The 22227-nt window shown below is 45.4% G+C and overlaps 2 protein-coding genes across 2 annotated transcripts; both read right to left on the reverse strand.

The window, feature by feature from the left end:
• Positions 1-1516: 1516 nt before the first annotated feature.
• BDBG_04410 (dynein heavy chain, cytoplasmic) lies at positions 1517-14725 on the reverse strand (the record flags this gene model as incomplete). Its single annotated transcript, XM_031721652.1, has 3 exons — positions 1517-1972; positions 2048-14358; positions 14443-14725. The coding sequence occupies 3 exons, from the start codon at positions 14723-14725 to the stop codon at positions 1517-1519; spliced, it is 13050 nt and encodes a 4349-aa protein (XP_031578303.1).
• A 666-nt stretch (positions 14726-15391) lies between these two features.
• On the reverse strand, positions 15392-20749 carry BDBG_04411 (dicer-like protein 1; the record flags this gene model as incomplete). Its single annotated transcript, XM_031721653.1, has 16 exons — positions 15392-15703; positions 15766-15918; positions 15980-16165; positions 16218-16722; positions 16787-17187; positions 17240-18319; positions 18368-18550; positions 18604-18672; positions 18724-18793; positions 18847-18905; positions 18968-19652; positions 19708-19818; positions 19876-20141; positions 20201-20304; positions 20354-20550; positions 20610-20749. 16 exons carry the CDS (start codon positions 20747-20749, stop codon positions 15392-15394), a joined length of 4521 nt encoding a protein of 1506 aa, XP_031578304.1.
• Between the last annotated feature and the right edge of the window lie 1478 nt (positions 20750-22227).

Genomic DNA, 22227 nt, shown 5'->3' on the forward strand with positions numbered 1-22227 from the left:
AAAAAAAGAAATAAAACATCTAAAACATTGAATTATAAATGTTTAACAGCTTAAAACAGAAGCAGAAGCAGAATGAGATATAGTAAGGAAGGGGAGGAGGAGCGGATGAGAAGAGGAGAGAAGGAAGAAAAATCACATTCTCTCTGTTAAAAGAGCAGAATAGCACATAGATAGAGAGAGAGAGAGAGACGGATTTGGTTGGTAGTGAGTTTCAAGAAAAATCCAGACCAGCTGAGACGTAATATACACGGAGTATATGGTATAGAGAAATCGAACTGGTTAAATGTTTTTTTTTTACAACGACAACCGAGAAAGTGGAAAAGAAAAAGCGCGAATGGCGAAAGGTTGCAAGATAGATCGGCCTGGACAGAACCTCACTCACTAACCTGGCGGGGTCCAACTGACTCCCTAGCTTTCTCACACCGACCGTCGTTAGCCTCTACAAACGCCACCAACTGGCAACCAGCAACAGCCAACGAGCGCGGGGAACTACTCATCAATGTCATCATCCATGGATGTGCTGATCACGGCGAACCGTCTGCTAAAATGTCTGGACTAATGAGAAGAAGGAGGGGCGGACGATACGATCCACTTAGAACGCGAAATCGATGGGGCCCGTTTGCAGTTAACAGCTTAACATCGAGGAGATGGGCGGTTGTGAGCTAACGGGGAATAAATAATCAGGCCTCGGGACTGTGGGGTAAATAATTAACTCTTTGAACTCTGTTGCATGCGTTGCCCAGGAGAGGAGAGTTGGATGAAGCTCGGTGGTAGAGGGAGGAGTTGTGAAGAACTTGATGCAGTTTGACTTGGCCCTGATACTGATGGTCTGAGAGAGTTAATCTAGTGCATTTAATAGCTGGCCCCGAGGACGACTTAATTACAAAATAGAGATACGACTAGACAAGAGAGTAGCGGAGAAGGTAAAAACAAGAGAAACATAAATCTCAATATAAAATAAAACATGCGAGAATTAAACGACAATGACAAAGAAAAAGAGACCGAGCAATACAAAGGAGAACCATATGTGGGAGAGAGAAGCCTCATGTTAGCTTGTCAAGTACATAGTACATAGCAATACATTAAAAACGAAAGGGAGAATAAAAACCGGAAATTGTTAAAACCCAAAAAACCCCGCCACCATTTGACACAAAAAAGATCACAACAAGATGATGGTTAAAACAACAAGAGAACTTGAAATTGAAAAGAGGGGAAAAGAAGAATGTTGAAAAAAGATTGTGGAATGTGAATGGGCCAAGGAACGGGAAATTGCATTCTGGGTATATCCTCCTTTTTGCCAGGACAAAGAAAGCTTGAAATAAGAAAAGAGAAGAAAAAGAAAAGAAAAAAGACCAGAGAATGTCGTCTCCGAAGCGCTTGGACTCGGAATTTATTCGGGCTGGAAGAGGTTCAATTTGCCCTCAGGACTGGCTCCAATAATAAAAGCATTCCCCAAGGGGTGGAGGGAATGTGGTGTATGTTGCAAGAGAGCAAAATTCGGAGGTCGCAGTAGTTCTTACAAAGCTGCAGCCTCAACCATTAACTGTTCTCCCTCATCAAGTAGATTGGTCACCTTGGCCAGGTTCTCAATCATCGTCTTGCCATACCCAACAAGTAGAAGCTTTTCCGCATTGGCCGGTAGTCCCAAATATGTCGGTGGTTCACGTTCAGGCAATTGATTGACCCATTCAGTAAAGTTTCGCATACTAGTACCCGAGGGTAGCTTGAGGCAATCATCATCTTCAATGCCAGGCACTAGGTTATGTTCATCTTCGAAAGCGGCTGGAGTTAGGAGGCTGTTGACAAGATTTTCAAGAAGTTGGAAATCCCCGCTGTCGTCGATTTTACCACCGTAGGTTTCGGTAATTAGGGTGCGGAGCAGGTCCCAGGGGAATTTCTGCGGCGCAACGTTGGAACGGCCTTGAGCAATCGAATCGACCCACGTGTCGAGTATAAATGCGGAACATTCATACTGTTGAAATTTTTGAGATATTAGTGATATGCTACCAGTAGGAAGGAGGTTAGTGGTAAATAGAATGAAACCTACATCGCTATCGTTGAATTCCCAGAAACCCTTCCATCCCATGCTAGGCGCGTACCGTAGTCTCTCTTGAACAACTGCATGTAGGAATGAGAGCAGCAGATAGATACGGGCTTTCTCCACAGGAGGTTTGCTGGCTCGGATGGATAAGGAAGAGAGGGAATCCTTCATATTGGCGCGTATGCCAGCTGGTTGTTCGTACATCAGCACGCGGGAAGCTCGAATTAAATTGACGGGTATCTTAGGACTAGACTCCATGGACAGGAAAAGTCTGAAATTGCTGTGAGGTTTGAGAGAGTCAAGACGTTTTTCAAGACTCTGAAGCCAGGACGGCGCGAGATGTACGTTCTTGACAAGGACCCAGGTGCCAGTTGCAGCCGCGTTGCTGATGGCTTTGTCTGCGCTTTCAACTCCCTCATTTGAGCCCATGGCGATGTTTGCACAGGTCGCGTGCATCCGTTCGACAAGTCCATCTACCTTGTAACTGGCATCAAAACCAGGGCTTGAGCTGAGGGAAATCGGGGCGGTTGCAGTAACTTGTTCAACAACATCCTTAAGATCTCCGCTTCCGTCAAAGAGATCCCTTCCAAAGACTTCGGTAACAAATCTTTCGGCAGTAGGGACAAATCTGTCAACGCGGAAGAGTTTCACTAGGAGAAGCGACCGGAGTTGCTGGTCACGGGAGCTGACGTCTTCCTCCCAGACAGCAGGGACAAAGTTTTCAGCAAACTCTTCTGTGAAGAATTTCTCCCAAGCCTCTGGAGGAACCGATGGGAAAGATGACTTGAAGATCGACATCTGCGAAGCAGTCGCCATTACGGAATCTTTGAGGTTTCTGTCTAAGGAAACATCGCACCCCTCGACACTCATATCCAAGATTGTGTCAATGATCCCCTTATCCATGGAATAGGGAGATGCTTGGGCTAAAAGCATGGCGAGGGTTATTCGGTCCTTCTGGAGAAGACCAAAGGAAGTCCTTTGGTAGGCAGTAATGAACAGGTCACGGAGGATGATGTTGACTCTTGCAGCATGGTCCTTTTCCTGGGCAAGACGTTTATTCTGATGGAGTACCGTGTTAAAGATGTCGACAAAGTACTGCAGAGAGAATTGGTAGAAATGATTAAGATGGTGAAGTTGTTCCAGAACAGCGAACACGGCACTACATGACCGCGCAATAATGTTGTACTGAAGCGTAATATTTTCAACTTCGGTCATGACACCTTCGGTCTCGACCATCTTATTCGAAATTTCACCAGCTTCCTTCTTCAATGTCTCAAGGGTTTCGATAACATTGTCGTCATCGAGGATGTTACCCCTGGATTCGTTCAAGGCTTGAAGAAGACGCTTCTCCAATTGGCGCAAGTGAATCTTAAATTCACCTTGGAGTTTAATGAGGTTAGTTCGGCGTTCATCAACATCGGGCCGTTCGAACTTAAGCACTTCATTAAGCGACTGAGTCTGGAGACTGCTCTGGGTGACAGTGAAGTTAACGAAGGTTGTTCTACTGCAGATGTCTGGCGCGAAAGTTGCAGACGGGTCTCTTGTCGATAGGAACAATTTGAAAGCGGGCGAAAAGTCAATTTCCTGCCTTCCCAGCTGGATGAGGACACGGCCTCCAGTCTTTTGGTATTCTTTGTTGAGAACGTGATTGAGAATTGGATCCAGGTATTCAGCATCTTGGATAAGAATTGGGTTTCCAAACCGCAATGCGCTCTCCAGCTGCTTGATAAACGAGTCGTCTAGGAAGCTAGTAACAGTAAGTTTGCGGTCTTTGCTTTCTTTCTGCAAAAATTCGGTAACACGGCCAGAGGGGTCGATGATAAGAGGATATCTATTGAAGCGTTTCAAGATAATAGCGTTTTCCGTGCAGAGGTCGTCAACCGGAAGCGAATGGTCTTGCCAGGAAAGCCTCTCATCTGCATTCGAGAGGTACTCAGTGATGGGATTGTGGGGCTTGAAGCTGATACCTGACAGGCTTAGTTGGTACACCCAGTCATCGATCATTGCCTTTCGGAACTGTTGATCATATAAACCGCCATATGCGAGGAAGGCCGCGGCAATAAGGACATCTCCGACTAGGGTGGATATCTGCGTCTCGAAGGACTTGCTTCCTTCCTCCCAACGAGACCTTTCAGAAGACAGACTGTCCAGCAAACGGACACTTCTATCGACTTTGAACTGGACACGGGACATTTCGGTCTTAATGGCTTGGGTTTCGCTAATAAGTCCCGCATACTCAGTCTTGTATGTGGCAATGCTGCTCTCCAAAGTGTTGATAGTATTCTCGATGGCCTGTGCTTCCGCCTTGGTTTGCAATGCCTGTTGTTCTAGTTGATCGACTTCGCCTCGGAGGGGCCCAACTCTATCCAGGATTTCGGAGTAGTTCACCTGAGCTTCAACCCACTTGACTAGGGGACCGCAAGCTTTGCTAGCGTGGTATACTCTCTCGAATGTGAATTCGTCTTTGGAAAGGTAATCCACATTCATCTTGTTCCTCAGGCTGCGGGTCATCTGTTTTTCGTTGTTGTAATTGACAATACTTGCAATAAAGTCATCTCTCCGAATGATCGCCTGGATCGTTTTCCAGCTGTCCACTTTATGGCCAAGCAGAGTGCAAACCGACTCCAACGCGAGCCGAACACTTGCAGGCGGACTTCCCATAGCACGAACTTCAGTGAGGTGCTGTCGTTTGATATTGCTAACACTCTTCTGGGCTTCAAGGACAGCAGGTTCAGCTCGAGCAAGATCGCCCAAGACAATTTCCTTTCGACGAGCTACTTCCTGCTCTTGCTTTTCAAGTGCCGCCTGGATTTCAAGGGAAGCGGCTTTACGTCGTTCGGCCTCTTGTTGGTCGGCAACCATCCGCTGCAGTTTTTCGTTTGCTTCCACATCCTTCTGTTCGAGTTGACGTTTCTTCTCGGCAAGGCTTTGGCGCAATTCGCTGACCTTCTCCACAGTATCGCGGAGCTTCTCGAGACCGACGTTCAGATGGCGCTGTTGTTCTTCCAAGTCTTCACGTTTTTCATTGAAAAGTTTCACATATTGAGCGACGAAGTCAAGGTAATGGCGTGGCGTAAGGTAAGTGATTCGACCTTGCTGCTTTTGTAGGCGTTGGTTGAATTTCTGAAGAGAGTAATGGATGTAAACCATCGAGTTAATGATGGTGTCTCGATGTGAAGCAGGAAGATTAAGACCACGATAAGCGACTGGGATGCTATCGGGGGCAACGAAGTTGGCCTTGTCAAGATCCACAGATTGAGTAAGCTCAGAGCCGACTTGGAAGAGAGCTTGGTCAGACCAGTCGCCGAGCCAGTTAAGCACGCATCGATTGAAAAGCGCAGGACTTGTTGCAGCTTTCGAAGAGAGGCCATCCTCGGGGGGATTCATGGTAAATACAACATGGAGATTCTTGACAATTTGTTGCGTGAACCATTTATAAAGCTCCTCTTGAGAATCTAGCAGCAGCCCTTGTCTCTGCGCACCCTCCTTACAAGCCGTCATCAACGATGCAAATTCATCGCCTTCGAAGAGGCCAGGAACTTCCGCGTTGGCGAGAAGAGTATTCATCCGTTCGAGGAAGCCGGAATCAAGAACGTTGGATTCGTCCATAATGAAGCATATCTTCTCACCCTTGCATCCTGCTCGGCGCAGAACACTCCTGAGATCCTCATCGAAATCTTCGGCTGAGTACTTGCCATGAACCTTGATCTGGAAGACTTTCAACCCATTCATCCAAGCAACGAAGCGGGATAATGTCGTTTTACCGCTTCCGCTTACTCCAATGAGGATGAGATGTCCTTGGGGCTGACGGAACACACGATCAATGCGGAGAGCATGCTCTAGAACATCATTAAATAGCACAAGAGGCACGTCAACCTCTTCCTCACAGAAGGTCTTAAGTCTTGCTTTGACGAAGTCGCGAAGCTGCTCTTGTTCAACCGGGACATAGTGCTTAGATAGCCAGTTCGAAAACAAGATAGGCGCTTGTAATGCCTTCTGTTCGTCCATTGTCGGGAAGTTCTCGAGTGCAATTCGCTTCACAGCATCCGAGGTCCATGCTCTCTCCTCTTCATCGACAAGTCGATCCTGGAACAAGCGCAAAGCTTCATGGGCCCAGATCCGAACGAGACCCTCGAGAGACAGCGTTTCCAAAGGTTTTATTGCTTCATAAACACCGCGAACCCATCTTGTTAGTTCTCGGGGAGAGTAAACATAATGAGGTTGGATCTGTGTCGTGAATCTTGTTTGAGACTCCAGGTAGAATTGAACCATAGCCTTGGTTAAAGCTTCAGAGTATCCACGGAGTAGAGGTATAATCTTGAGTACGGCAGAATTGAAAGTTCCATAAATCTGCATAAGAGAGAGCTCCCCAGGGTAATCAACCATAATAAGCGGGGCATGACGGAGGAAACGCTCGCCAAGCGGAGTACGGCCAGCGTCAGTCGGAGGATTACAAGCACCGACGAACTGGATGCGATCTAAGGTCACCCAAGTTTTGTCTGTTGTCCGCCAGAAACCGTTTTGCTCAACAAGCTGTCTAAGGAAGGAAATTGCGCGTTGGGTTCCGTATTGATCAGGGGCCGGAAGATTTATTTCGTCACAGAATATCACCAGCCAACGACCAATTTGGTTGGGTGACATAACAACACCATTGAGAGTTTTCTTGTACTCGCAGTATTGTTCGAACGTCTTAATAAGGAGATCCGGAGTCGTAGCACTAGAAAAGTTAAGTCCAACCACCTCCATATTTGGAAGTTTCCTCAAGGCAGAGAACAACGTCATGGTCTTTCCGGAACCAGGAGGGCCACAGAGTAGGAGTGGTTTATGTTCCGCAAGCCATGAATAGAGTACATCTTCATGGCGCACTGTGTCCAAGGTAGGAATAATGACATCCGTTTGCGTGATGGAGTGAGTATTTATCTCGACAGATGGCACTTGTGATTGCCAACTCACCCATTCAGCTTTGGGAAGTGAGACGTCAAAGTCTATGAGGGACGAAGTTTCGTTGAGTAAGGGAGAGTCAATTGTCGAAAATCCCGTGACATATTGGCCAAAGGATTTTCGGTCACCTAAGGGGCAGTCACCCGTGAGAGACCAAACAAGGGCAAGTAGAAGCTTCTTCGACATGTAGGACTCGGCTCTCTCTGGGTCCAATGGGAAATCAATATGCTGAATATTGTACTCAAGGATATTTCGGCAGGACTTGTTCAATAAGCTGAAGAGGGTATTAAGAGCCCGAATATCACTGAATTCCATGATGTGGTTATATTTCTTTGCCTCTTCGAGCGCTTTGAGGATGAGGTCATCGCTCTGGAGGAGACCCTCCAGCAAGTTTGCAAGCATCCTCTGAGTTTCCAATGTCTTTGCGGATGATTGGCCAGATGGAACACTATCATCATCAAGGTCTTCAAAGGTTCTAGTTTTCAACGACTCGACATAGTTGGTCACCATCATATTCGGGGTTACTGTGTCATCGCTAAACCAGACCATACCGCATCGACTAACAGTAGCAAGAGTGGCGTATTTAAGGGTCTCAACTTCGAACATAATCCGCACATTTGCAGGCAGATTGAGACGTTCACCGTTTGGAAGAGTGAGTAGTTTGTTGTCATCCAACACGCTGTTCAGGTTCTCAACCCACTCCGGGTCAACATCTCCATCGAAAACAATCCAGTGTCGTTTTGAATCCTCCCCTCGAAGGTTATCGACAATTTTTCTTAAAATTCCGGTGAAGAGACCATCTGTCCATTCTCGAGTAGTGCTTTCAAGGTTACCATAGAGGGCCTCCTTAGACATGACCTTCGAGTCTATAACATGGCAAACTCCTTCTACCCCCTCCACTCTCTGCATTGCCTCGAGCAGCATCTTCCAGGCCGCACTCTTGCCCGAACCCGATCTCCCCACCATCATGACACCGTGGTGGATGCCCTGAATCTGGTAAAGCTGCAAAGTCTTCGCGATCCATGTGTCACTAGCAACGTAATGATTTTCCATAGCGATATCGCGAATGGCCTGCGCCAGCTTCTCGAAGTTAGCCGGAACATACTCAACTCCAGGGAAGTCTTCAACCTGGATCTCCAACATAGTCTCAACATCTTCACGAATCAGTTTTGGCGCGATTGTCTCCCTAATACTCTGGACGATAATTTGGGGTTCTATAATTTCATTGGGTCCTAGGTCGCCATCGGAATTTGCAAGCCTTAACCGCTTCAGTCCACCAGAGCTGACAAGCACACTCTTCAAAGCACGTAGACCAAAGTCATAGTGGGCTTGCTTCGTCAAGCGTTTGGCGCAATGCTCAAAGAATGGCACGGTTTGTCTAGATAAAGGCTTGGCTTGTTTGAATCCCTGGGAAAAGAGCATGACCTCAGCGATTAATTCCTTATCGGGCTTAGACATAGCGACGCTACGGAATAGCTTCTTCAAGTTGTCGGGAAGGTTAGATCGTCCAGCGTATCCAGGGTTCATGGTGATGAAAATGCCCGTGTTCAAGTTGACCCGTAAGCGGCGACCTACAAGCTCAATTTGAGCCTTTTCCTCATCACTACTATTTTTCAGCCCAATCTGGATATTTTGAATTTGTTGCGAAACAGCAGATAATATCCTCTCCTCCAGACGGTTAAACTCATCAAAACAACCCCATGCACCCACTTGACAAATACCCAAGAATATTCTGCCCATGGCTTGGAAGTCAAATGTATCGTCACAGCAGAAAACAAGGGTAAACCGACCCAGCTGGAGGCCCAGAGCTTTGACTGACTCGGTTTTTCCGGTTCCAGCCGGCCCGTACGGAGAGCCACCCAGTCGTTGACACAGCGCTTGAGTAAGTGTCAAGAAACAGCGATCTGTCAAAGGAGTTCGTACGAGGCGCTCGGGAACACCAAGGTATTCGAAGCCATAATCCAGCTTCGCGTTGGCCATGTGGACGTGAAGTCGTTGTAGGAAGTCTCCTTGAGACTGGTATACATAACGCATCTGTAGAAGCCAGAGGTAATGTGTTGGTGAGGTGGCGTTGTGCTTGATTAGCTTGGCAATAGAGTCTCGTTGATGGACAAATTCCGTAATCAGATGTTCACATTTCTTTCTAGTGATGGGGTCCAAATCTCCCAGGACGGTTACGGCAAGCAGGTCCAGAACCCGCACCTCCGCATCGTAGAGCGCGGGTAAGCCACTTCCACCCGCCTCAAGGGCGGATTGGACAGCCTGGGTCCAGACGGCTTGGCTGCTAAGAACGACAATCTGAGCGGGATAGTTGGCAATGAAGTCGCTAAATGCAGTTTGGTCGACTTCGGGGGCGTGATAGATTGGTTCAAATTGTTCAATAGCCTCCGCAAGCAGTTCGGCCAATGTTAGCTTCATATTAGTATCCAAGGCGCTAAGCCAGTCATTGATCCTTGGTGTTTTAATAGGCGAAACCTCTCGCTTCAGTCTTACTTCCTCCCCTTCCTTTGAGCTGAATCCAACGATATTCCCGTCGTCATCCATCAACAAGCCAGACAATCCAGCAAACATCTTCTTGAAGTGTTTGGCAACACGGAGAGTGTCGTTGCTGTTACCAATAATTTCCAGGAGATCCTCATCACCAACGAAGTAGAATCTTGGAAATGACATGCGTTCTCGCTCCAAGTACTCTCCAAGAGCCTTTTGGATTTTGTGAAGAAGCTCCGCCAATCGCTCTAGGGACTTTTGGACTCCAGTGATAGCAAGAATATCTAGGACGAATGGAGACTTGTAGACCTTCTTCATGACAGCGAAAAACTCGGAATTGATATTTTGGAACCGGCCAGACTCGACAGGGAGCAAATGTTTGATATCCGCATTACCAGTGAAAACGCCCTCAAGATATACCCACTGTCGTTGAACATCAATCCAGACATCGAAGAGAACATGGACTCTGTTTAGTTTATCTTCCCAAGAACTAGCTTCTTCCTCGAACTCTTTGTAGTAAGGTGAATGCCTCATGGCTTGAAGAGAGTTGAGGTTCTCGCTGCATTTAGCGAACAGGTCGTCGAAGCCCTTGATCAAGCGGCATTTGTTCTGGTAGTTGACAAGATCGAGAGAATAATTTTGCCATGTTTCCCGAACCATTTTCAAGAATTCTTCTAGAGCCATTTCGCCCTGTGCTTGGGCGATGATATCACGAATAACGGGTTCGCTGGAAGCGAGCTGTAGATCCCAAACGTCACCAAGTGTTAGGGAAACTTGGGAGAACCGTTTGCCTGGCTTAAGGGCTTTAAAGATCTTTTGCCAGTGTCGCTCTCGGACAGCTTCGGACTTCATATCTGAAAGCAGAGGATTGACTTTGAGGAGCTGGCGCAAAATGGTCTGGATGTGCTCAAAGGCAGCATATTGCCGCATCCGACTGGGCATTTCCTTTGTCATTTTGATAAGTCCATCAAGCGATTGGCGAAGTTTTCTCGGTTGGACACTGTTCCAAAGCACGTCCCTAAGTTCGTTCAAGCTTTTCCAGATCGTCGACAATGCTGCCCAGACTGACATAAAGTCCTGCACTTCTTCAAGAACAGCCACAAGAGCCGTTTCCGGGCTCCCGGGCAAGTCAAGGGCCTCCTTCGCCTTCGTGACCATTTCTGATTCAGAGCGGAGGTTTTCCAATCGGGATTGGAAGGAGCTTAGTGTTCTTGAAGCCTCCTCCGGCGGGATAGAGCCGGATACTGGCTTCTCCTCATTCCACTGGTTGATTATTTCGGCGATCTTGTTACTAATCACACGGTCCTCTGCAATGATCTTCGCCTGGAGAGCATCAGTCTGGTCTTGCACGATCTTGCTCTTTCGTTCAAGAAGCTCGCTGAGCGCGTTCCAGTCATCCCGAACTTGTTCAACATGTAACCAGTCGCTGGGGAAGTGGTAACGTTGTCGAGCCAAGGTTGCCTGACCCTGGAGGAAGAGTTCGACTTCCGGACCCCATACTCGCGCCTTTCGCTTGCACTGTTGAACGCTTGTGATGAACGACACGGCGTGTGCAGTTGACGACGCTTCCAGTGTCTGGCTTTCCAGGTCTCTCTTGGCAGTGACAATTTCATCATGGACTTCGCGCATTCGAGTAGCAAATTTCCCACCAAATTTGTGCAAGATTTCATGTTGCCATTGGTCATATCTCGCGTTGACCCTTGTCTGCACTTGCTCGTAATCGATTCTAACATTGCCGAAGGATTTGCCAACTTCAGAGGTATCGAATGTCGCGCGACTTTTACGGATTTCCTGTAGAAGTTGCAGCCATTGCGACAAGTCGTCACCCAGCACGTCATACACCTGGGATGCCTGAAGATCCCACAAGGATTGGAACTGAAGCCATTTGTCCACGTAGTCCGAGATGTCGTCTAGCCTGGCCCCAATTACAGTATACACTTCGACTAATTCACTAGTGCAGTATTGAGGGAGATTTGTGAAGTGGGTTTCGGATAGTCGAGCCTTCTCAGTCTCAATTGACATCTTGTATCGCGCCGACTTAATTTTTTCCAGGTTGCAAAGAACGCCAACCCACTGGTCGAAGTGTGCAAACCAGCTAGCTCTTGCGTATTCGAGAGGAGGATCCAGGCGAAGTACTTGATTTCTCATGGAAATCTCGTGGAAAAGCTTGGGGAACTCAATCGTGTATGTTTGCGTTTCGGCATCATTTGCTGTCTTCGAGATTGGAGCATACGGCCTCCGTTGGACACCGTTCTCGTCATATTTGATTTCTTGGAAGGCTATAATCCACTCTCTTATCGCCCGATGTAAGCGTTCTTGTAGAATGAGTTCGATTGTCTTGTTCATATTCGAAACCCAATAGCCGAGATTCACATAGTTCTCCAGATTCAGCTTATCAACAGAATTCTGGATTTCATCCAGTCGCTGGCGGAAGATGGACGCATCATAAGGGCAAGTCTTAAGGTCGGCAATAGCCTTCTGAATGCTCTCGTTAATTACAAACAGTGTTGACGTTTTCGACTGAAGGACAAAGGCAGAGGCAGCGAATTCGCGAACAAATTGGACATGTTTGCTTTCACTTCGACCCTGGGCCAGTGAGGGATCAACTGCCCCATTAGCCATCACTTGCTTGATGTGGAGCTCATAAGAATGAATAAATGACTCCCAGCGCAACGGAAGGCCCTTCATAATTAAAGCCTGGACATCATTTTTGTAACCGCTCAAAAGAATGGAGACCTCAGCCATAGACGAGATCGAACGCATTGTTTGTAAGACGGTTCGAACACTTTCAATTAAGCTAATTGCATATGGATATACTCGTTTCGCTTCTTTGGAGATCGTGTTGATAGCATGAGGAACTTGGTAATTGAGCCAGACAAGGTTTCTAACTTCCTTAAAAAGCACAATAATCTGCGGGTCGAAATTAACGTCAAGCTCAAGAGTATTTCCCGTGGCACGATTGCGGAAGATCTTAAACAGCCGGCCAGAAATCGTAATATTTCGTCGTTGAACATCCTGTAACCAGTTCTGGAATATAGGTCGCGTGTCAAGCTTCTTTCGGAACATGTTACTTTCAGCTTGGAGTTTCTGCCCTTCAGCATGCAAGTCCCAGTCTTCTCCTAGAACGTCTTCGACTTTCCTCATATAGCCATCGAGTTGCCGCTCAATCTGACGAGCCCAGACGATTGCACCGGATACCGGGGGCAGATCTCGCAGTTGCGCCATTGGGTGTGCTTGGGAATGGCCATACTGCTGCTTGAATCTCTCGTGCAGTCTTGCGATATCGTTCTTAACTAGTTCGATCAATTCAGATTGGTGTATACTAATAGCGCTTCGAATCTTGGGTCGAACGAGCAAGGCGTTGAATTTCGAAAAGACGCGGAACATCTCTGTGGCATTCTTCGCAGTTGCCAGGCGGTCCTTAAGTCGGGCAATTATCGAATTTTCCACTCTAGAAGTGCGTTCATTATACGAGGCTTCGGCCTGGATCCATATCTGAGTACCTTCTTCAGATACATCGAGAACGTCGACATCTTTCAAGGACGCATAAGCTTGAGAAACTTCATCCAGGGCATCGACATCGCCGATTTCCTCCACAACCACAGCTCCATCGGCATCAGCACCTGACGACATGCTGGCGTTGGGTCCAAGGACGTTCACGATAGTGCGCTGCAGTTGTTCGTGATTGTTGCGGAAGGTGTTGATGTACTTCAGTCGATCTTGAATAGCGCTGTGTCTTGGCTCAACTTTGATAGAGATGAATTTTTCGTTCCGCCGTCTTATGGCATCACGAGCAACATTCGTGAATTCTTTCACATTCTCATCCCAAGCGCGCCAGATAACCTGAGCTGACCGCATCAAAGCGCGGAATTCCTTAAATCCAAGGTGCATGATAGATCGTCCGTGTATCAGGGTGCGGATTTGGGTATCCAAATCTCCCGATATTGCCTCCACAAGCAACAGAGAACGCTTGATAGGATACGGGCAAATACGGAGTTTCTTGTTCAAATGGGAGAAAATGAGATTCAATGCATCGTGCACCTTCTGCAGGGAGGTGGCTGACAAGAGTTCATCGAGGGGGAAATCTCGCATGAGTTGATTGTATTTCTGAACCGTTTCAGCGGTTTCCTTCAATCCCGTATCTGCCGAAAAGCTAAGTGTTACATTAAACCGTTTTGCATGTCGCAGGATATCCATGGTAAGCTGCACCCCATCACTTCGTAGCTGGTCCTCGATCGCCTCCAGGGCCGTTTCCATTGATAACCAAAAATTGATTTCCTGGATTGCGGATCCCTTGATATCGTCTCTGGACATTTGAGTGGTAGTCTGGATTGATTTGATCCACCCATTCACAATGTTCTGAATGCTGTTAAGGACAATGGTATTTTCAAGCACAGATGCCGGTATGAGCTCAGTAGAAGGTTTAATACCTCGTGCTAGAGCCTCGTCCAGTGCTCCCTGGACAACTTCATGCAAGGGAAGATTCAGCACAGGAATTTCAATGTTCTCCTGTAACTGCAGCAGGCTTGATTTCAGCTCCGCAATCTTCTTCTTTGTCACAGGAACTCCCGTCTTTGCATCGCTATCGCCCCTTCCTTTCACACCGTTAACTGCTTCCTGGCCACTGGTATAGGCATCAAAATATGGTCCCAGAACATGGTTAACAAAGGTATGAAGTGTCTGAAGCGGAGAAACAGTAGTAGTGCCCTGACTCAGAGCCATGTGCATCGGCGACAGGAAGCCCGGAAGATTCGTGGCATGAACTTGGGCGGATATTGGGACATTTGGATCCAAAGGCTGAAGTTGCCTCGTAAAGGCCATCGATGAAACGGTTGTAGGGGTAAGGGATAACTCGAGGGTAAGAGTATAGATATACCTGGTTGGAGAAGCTGTTCAAACAAAAACATATCAGTGTCAGCTCTCTATTCAACTCATGCATCCCACATAGCATAATAAGAAGTAGATAAACATACGGGAACCCTCCTCCGTCCCATTTGTCTGTTCAGTTTCAACAGCATCTTTCTGGACATATAACGCAACCTGAGATTCGGATGCGAAACGAGAGCACCGTTGGATAGTCTCAGGGTACTTGGCCTTGGACAAGAAGCTTCCAGCGCTCTCCAAATCTGTTTTCAGCGCATCGAGCGTACTCTGCAGGGTCTCCGTTAAATATTGGACAACGGTAGCTGGATCAACAGATGGAGGTTGACTGGGCGGCGTTAGGCCGTTGGGCACCCCTGGAAGAATGACCTCCATACTGGAACATAAACAATAAGTATGTAGATTGGTGGATGGAATTCATGAGGGGATTTAGCGGAGGAAGAGCAGGCTCCAGAGCCTATTGCACATCGACCGATATGGGGTGGTCGTTTATTCGTGTTGTGGATAAGTTGTAGATGTGTACCACCGCTGATAGAGGGAAGTGGTTGCAGTGAGCCTGTAAATGAGCGCTGGCTGTAGGTAACCTTTTGGTTGCACGCGGCGTGTTCTTTGGTCACGGGACTGGGTGTCAGGGGCTAATACGCTAGTCCGCTCTAGGCTTAACTCGGTGCCTGCAGCCATTTCGCTGGAACCTTTCGGGCGTGCCTTGCGTATTCAGGCGATGGCGTCTGCAAGTGACTATGCTATGTATGTACGCTGTACGCTGCAACTCCCACATTTCAGGGGAACCAAAATTATATCTGGAAGATTTCATCTGGTTTTCATTCTAGTTTACTGTACGGAGTACGGAGTACATCGATGTCCATTTATTAAGCATCAACTATCTAGCACGCAATTTCAAAAACAACCTTTGGAAAAGAATGCAAATAACTAAAAAGTAAGAAAAAAGTAAATATGGGCTGGCTATCTTGAAACGCACTCCTTAAATCTCCGAATGATGGAAAAAAGAAATCCCGCTCCAAAAAAGGGGTAAATTAATAATTATCCACATATAGGCTTCACATTCTTGAGACTGCAGTTTTCCTCCTCCCCCTTGTTGACTACACAATCACAACCATATATTTCGCGGAATTTGAATGGAGCAAGTCCTTCCAATTTCGCAAGCGCAGCCTCGCTGGCTTTAATCTTTGCATACCGTACAGATGAAGCAATACCTTCGGCTACAAACTCGTCGTGGACGATAACCGCTGCGTATACTCGTGGCTCTGTGCCATCCACCATTTGCACCTCACCGGCCTTCAAACAGTAGCTGGTGCATCCGAAATCGATCGTTAGCCGGTTGTGAAAGTATGTCTGCAACTTATGTTAGCCACCGGCCTTGTACATGAAGTTGTGCGAGGGAGAAGAGGACATACCGTTGGGTGTTTGTTTGCAAAGGTGTCGTAAATGCTCATATCCTCAAAGTACTGTTTGAGGTGTTGCTGGAAGAAATCCTCCACCACCTCAAATTTGAAGTTCGAATCGACAAATATCGCTCCAATGTATGCCTCTAGCATATCCGGCAAGCACTGCAACACTCATCAGCCGCTGACTTCTGTGCTCCCCAAAATTATTCCACCACATACGTACCTTTGGCGGATCACTCGTTGTGGTCCAGGCATCTGGGGAGTTGTTGCTATCAGCCTCCGCAAGTTCAATCTCCTCCACGTATCTAGTGATTTGGCCCAAAAGAGCGTTGCTGAAATATATAAGGTGTCTATGTAACCCTAGCTTAACAGCAACTGCACCCAGAAACTTATTTGATACCATAGCCATCTATTGGACTGTTAGTTTTTAGTCTGTTACTTCAATCTGACTGGAAAAGTACCTTATGTTCTGTGAGCCACTGAGGATCCCGATCTGGATAACGGTGATACAGATATTCAACACAAACCATATCGAGTAAAGAATCTCCTAAAAACTCTAGACGCTGATAGCATGGAACTCTACTCCATGCTGATGGGAACGAAGCGTGTGTGAATGCGGAACGGAGCAACCTTGGGTACCGGAACTGATATCCTAAGCGGTCGCCAATTTGCTTAGCCAAATCCAATTGACCCGCATCCGCTTGGGCGATTTGATAGTCTGGTAGTGAATATAGGTTGACATAACAATTCCACTCCGAAGCTCGGTGGTCGTCGCTGTTCACGAATGTAGTTACTGCTTTGACTGCTGAATCAAACCGATGTGCCTTTCCTCCTGATAACAAAGAAGCGCCGATCAGCGCCTCGCAAATGTCGGCGATCGTTTTGTCGCCCAAAGAATGTTTGTTTTGCGATTCCGATTTGGCTTTTCCTTGGAGGAGCTTAATCCCCTCGGGGTACCAGTTTCGTCTATAAAGCATTATTGTCAGCTGTGAGCACGAAAATCCAGTTACGGGCGCTTTGAAAAACGGACCTGGAAAACCCCTGTGTGCGGATAAACTCGTAGAGTTTAATTCTAACAGCAGTATTGAACAGATTCTGATTGCATATCAGACACATTCGTTTAACGTGAAAATCATATTCGTCGTTGTCAGGGTTCATGGCAAACAGCGAGATGGAGGTAGCCATCTTCAGAAAACAGTCTCCAAGGAACTCCAGCCGTTCGTAGTTCTTACCCATGCCTCGTTGGAAATGAATTTGTTCCCCTCGGTGCTCTTCGGTGTTATCTGAGTCCTTTGTAAGGGCTTCCAGAGCGAGATGCGTTTTGATATTTATATGGAGCATGTCGCATGCCTCTAGAGAAATCAAGTAGGACTCTAGCCGACTTATGATGGCCGGGAAAGCGAAGGCAAACGCAGCAACTGGGGCGGGCAACTACGAAAAACATCAGTCTTGAAAATTATCCCCTCATGGAAGCGAATCTTACAGCTGAGATCCTCAGAGGTTCCGGGCAAATATAATAGGTCGTTCCTTCCCCTTTTTCCTGTTCTGTCTCCCTATCCAGAAGATTTCGGCGAAGTCGAACCAATTCAGCTCGAAAAACTGGCTGCTTCCAGTCGCATTCTCCTAGAAACTTTAGACGGGAGTTCTTAAACAGACTAAGACAATAATTCATTATGTTTTCCATGTACCTTCTCTTCGCCATCGTTGCTGGAGGGTGATCTGAGGGGCTTAGGCTCGGTTCCACCGTGGACGTGAAGTAGCGATATCTGCCGTCCCATTTGTCGAAAAGAAATCGGTTTTCCACAGCGCTGGTTGGCATACCGGGAAACCATCGTATCTCGGGATTGTGCTCCACATACTGAAGAATACTTACGTCGAGAAGTTCTCGGGGATCCACATTTCCTGAGATGTCGGTGTCTCCAGAGTTTAACCTTACCGGGCAAAGCCAATAAGTCATCATGGCCGGTTGATATTCGTATACTTTGTGAAAGAGATCTTGGAATATCCTGAGGGTGAAAGTAGTGAGCAGATCCAACTCGGCTTCCGAGACTCGTAACGAGGTGCGCAGGGGAACCGAAATAACATCGACTTCAATGTCATCCTCAAGATACAATGGGAATTTGGGAAACCTTGGAAGGGCATCTCGTGTGAACAAAAGGAGAGGGTGGTATTCTCGCCGTAATTTGCCCGTTGGCCTCAAGGTCAAAAAAGTGGCATATATTTCCTTCGGAATGGTGCCACGAGCATTCTCCCACAGCTTAGGCTTCACAATCATATCATATTGATTTGCTTTCTTCGATTTTATGGCTAATTTCGCATTTCTCATAGCCGGCAGTCTCTTGTGATACTTTGACACGAAATGGTCATCGAGGAGCCCATTCTTTCTAAGCATCAAACATGTTTCGAAAGCAGCAGATTGTTTGGCATGCAATTTCCGTGCCGACGGTTTACCCGTCATGCCCCGGAAAGGGGATTTTTCAGGGAGACTAGCTTCGCAAACAAAGGCACCGTCAATTCGCTCGATAAAGTAATTCACTTGTGCCGACATATCGTTCTCATATTGCTTGGAAATATTAGCCTCCATGTAGCGCCCTCGGGCAGACACTCTTACCAGAGAGCTTGCGTAATGTGCAAGGACAGCAAGGGAAGACTCATAGGTCAACTTTGCGCCTGTGCTGTGGATGGTGAAAGAATTACGGTATCGTTCATTATCCAGAATCATTCCTAAATCATCACTACTACCTCGAATAATCCTGTCTTCGGGGAGAGCTTCGCAGAACCGCCGCATGATATTCTTGACGACGTTAGTCCACCGGTACGTATGAATTCCTAGTTTTTATGCCTCACCTCTGCTCGCTGGACCTCCTCGACACTTGATGAGTGTATAAGATTATCTCGTTCCACCATATGCGCGTACTACGGATTAAAGTTAGATGGGAATGCCAAATCCTGAGCAGAACGTCATACTATAGAGTGGGAATGTCGAGCTCGTCCACGGCTTTGGACATACTGAATCATGGTCGAATTCAGATCGAACCTAGGACCAAGGTGAGTCTCATACTTTTTGCGGATGTAAGGGATTGTTCTCACCTAATAACCAGGTTGCAATCTGGTATATCCAGTCCCTCTTCAGCAACAGAGGTTGCAAACTTCACCCGTTAGAAAAGCGAATAATATCCTCTTGAGAATACGAAAACTCCAACAAGCGTACCAGGCAATTGAGCTCCCCTTTGCGAAACTTCAACAGTGTCAAAAACTGCTGCCGGAAAGAGAAGTTTGCGCCCCCAATTCCGTCATGTCGGACCCCTATGAGAACCCCCGTTCGCATGTGCTGTGTTCCGATCCGAGAAAACAGTTCTGCTAACAACCTCGCTGTATATCGTTGCTGTATGAATACAATACATTTCGTGTCCGTGTGCCGTTCAAAGTACATGGAAAGCTCATGACTCAATAGTCGCACTTTCGAGCTCAGGTGTTCAGTGCAATCAACCGGAGTATAAAAGGCGTGACTTTTGATCAACTGCGCAGCTTCTCGAAGAAGGTCAATCGCTTCGTCAGCTCCTTTGAGCTGATTTCCAGACCTAGACTGCATGTAGCTCTTAGAGATCTTGCCTTCGAGCTTGGGCAATTCTGCCTCGTCCAGAGCGAATGTCCACAGCCAATCCGAACACCATCTCCCCAGTGTCGAGCTTGCCTCCAAGGCAAACGAGAATATCTTTTCTAGTTCACGGATCCTGCCAAAACGTGATTGCATAGATTTGTACAACTCAGTCTCGGAAGGGTCATCAAGTCTATCATATACCCACATCTGCTCATTTGGCCGTGGTATCGCTTGCCGCAAAGCATTTAGGTTGGACGCGGTTGCAATCTGACTGTCAAGTAGTGCCTCAAGAGTCCTAGTCAAAGGGGTTAGCTGAAATAGAAGTCATATGTCCCGTAGAGATACCGCACATTGCAGCTTTTACCACATCCACCTTCGCGTCAACCGGCGATGCCGTCATTCCAAATATCTTGGGTCTGTTTTGAACTACAATCTTTTGCAAATAGAAGTCTTTGATAATCCTATATATCCCGTCAGCTCCGGTAGTAGGGTAGGTCATATATATTGGGTCTCCTTACCTGGCATACGGGTGGTCCTTTTTAGCATGATGGGCCTCGTCGAAAATAAGAAGATTGATCCGTTCCATTTGGATAAACGAACGGAGCAGACATTGATGTAGAACTTCGGCGGTACAGACAATAATCATATTCCTGGAGAAATGCTTGTCCCAGGTATCCTTGCTCCATAAGTCAGTCTGCATAGCTCCGCAGAATTTATCGATATTTTGATCAATATTTGCTTTCAAAACCGCGGCCTGTTGATATACTAGGGTAACGGTATCGACCTAGTGACTAATTTTCAGATATTAAGCTACTCTCTAAACCCGGAACAGCCAGGACAAACCAGAAAGAATGATATACGAGGTGGTTTGCCATTGGCTCGATCAGCTAATTCGTTTTGAATCATTTGCTTAAGCAAAAGCACTGCGATCAATGTTTTGCCCGATCCTATGAATGTTAATATCTATAGGAGAATGAAATGCAGCAAAAGACATACCCGTATCCAGTACAGCAATAGTATTCGCCGTCTTTGCTTTCTCAAAAAGTTCCAGCTGATACTCTCTTGGGTCATGGATAACAGAGGTAAAATCTTGTTTGTCAATTAAATTATTCATAGACAGCTCACTATCGTGCTTAGCTCTCGCTGCTCGTTGGATATCCTCCGTCATAATGGTTTCAGTTCTGCTGGACAGACTAAATAATAATACCGTCCATCAGAAAATGCAAGGTTCAGGGAATAAGGAGATACGCACAGCGCCTTGAATTTGGCATTTTGCTTCTGTCGTCGATGTTCTGCGTTCAGCGGAGCCTGATCAGAGTTTTCTAACTCGTTATTTGATCCCTCTGGTCCTGAAGCATCATCATGCCTCCCGGCGGTCTGGTCTATATCCATGGCACTCATCGCTGCCCCTGCCTTATTAATCACCTTGTCCTGACACGAGCTTGGAATGGAGTCGGGACTAGCCGCAGTGCAGAAGGTTACCTATCTTGAAGGGTATAGAGCAAAGGAATAGAAGATTCTGTGCCGCAGACGTGAAGGAGGGGGGAAAGTACTGTACCTAGGTACAACAAGTAGTGGACGCTATTCGATGGATTTTTGAAAACAGTGAAAAGAAAAGATAGAAAAGAAGTCTGAGATAAAGTCAAAGAATAACATTAAATAAATTGTAGCTTTATCTAAAGATAAGCAAACAAAGCAGTATGTATCAGTATCAGCTGCAGGAAATGTTGGACGACTAACTACACTGTGTTTGCTGTCGTGATTAAAGAACATCAAAGCGGGAAATAACATAAAAATATGTTTAATCTCACTAGCTGAGCGGATACATACACCATATTCATCGGAATATGCACCTTATGAGAACAGAGTATGGCAATGCAGGTTAATAGTTAATGAAGGCTTGAACCGTGAAGTTGCCCCGCACATACGCACGCATAGTATGTCTAGACACATTTGTCACTGTAGACTGCCGTAATATTAGTTAACTAGTTACCTAGGTAACAAGGTTAGAAGGTTACCTAGATAACTAACATAATCAACCACCTAACGCTCGTTTCCACCTAACGCTCGCCTTTGTAAATCAATTACAATCAACTTTAAATGTTAATATCTCAATAAATATTCATTATTTTAATTTTTTAATTTGTAATCTATAAATATCAAGACTTATAGTATAATATAATTTAAAATTATTATAATATAGTTAAAATTGATTAAAATATAGATTCAATTAGAAAATAAAATACAGTATAATAAAATATATAATATTTTATTATAAATTAAGAAATATGTATTATATATTATTGAAAATAATAATTCTTATATAAATATATTATAATTTAATAAATATTAAATTATTTTATATAAGAATTCTATATTTTAATTTTTAAGAATTTTTTTATTTTTTTATTATAATTTTTTTTATAAATTACAAGTAAAATATTGAAAACTCTTGAAATTTTAAATTTTGAAAAATAATTTATTAAATATAAATATATTTAAATAATTTAATATAATAATTTATTTAAATTACAATTTTAAAGTATAATACATAGTTATTACAAAAATAGTATTTTAAAATATAAGATTTTATATAAAAATTTAAATAAATTAATAATAAATAAGAATTTCAAGATAAAATTTTATATTTTATTAAAAATATATATAATCTATAAGATATTTAATTTTTATATGAAAATAATTTATATTTATAAATATATTTATAAATATAGACTGTGTATTTTATTTTAAAATAATATTTTAAAAAGCTTAATAAATTAATAATTATATGTTATTTTCTCATAGAAATTTAATATAATATAATATATATCTATGAATTATTGTTCTGTTTTTTAGAATAGTTTTAAATA

This window comes from Blastomyces gilchristii (assembly GCF_000003855.2).
Source record: "Blastomyces gilchristii SLH14081 genomic scaffold supercont1.7, whole genome shotgun sequence".
Taxonomy (NCBI): Eukaryota; Fungi; Ascomycota; class Eurotiomycetes; order Onygenales; family Ajellomycetaceae; genus Blastomyces; species Blastomyces gilchristii.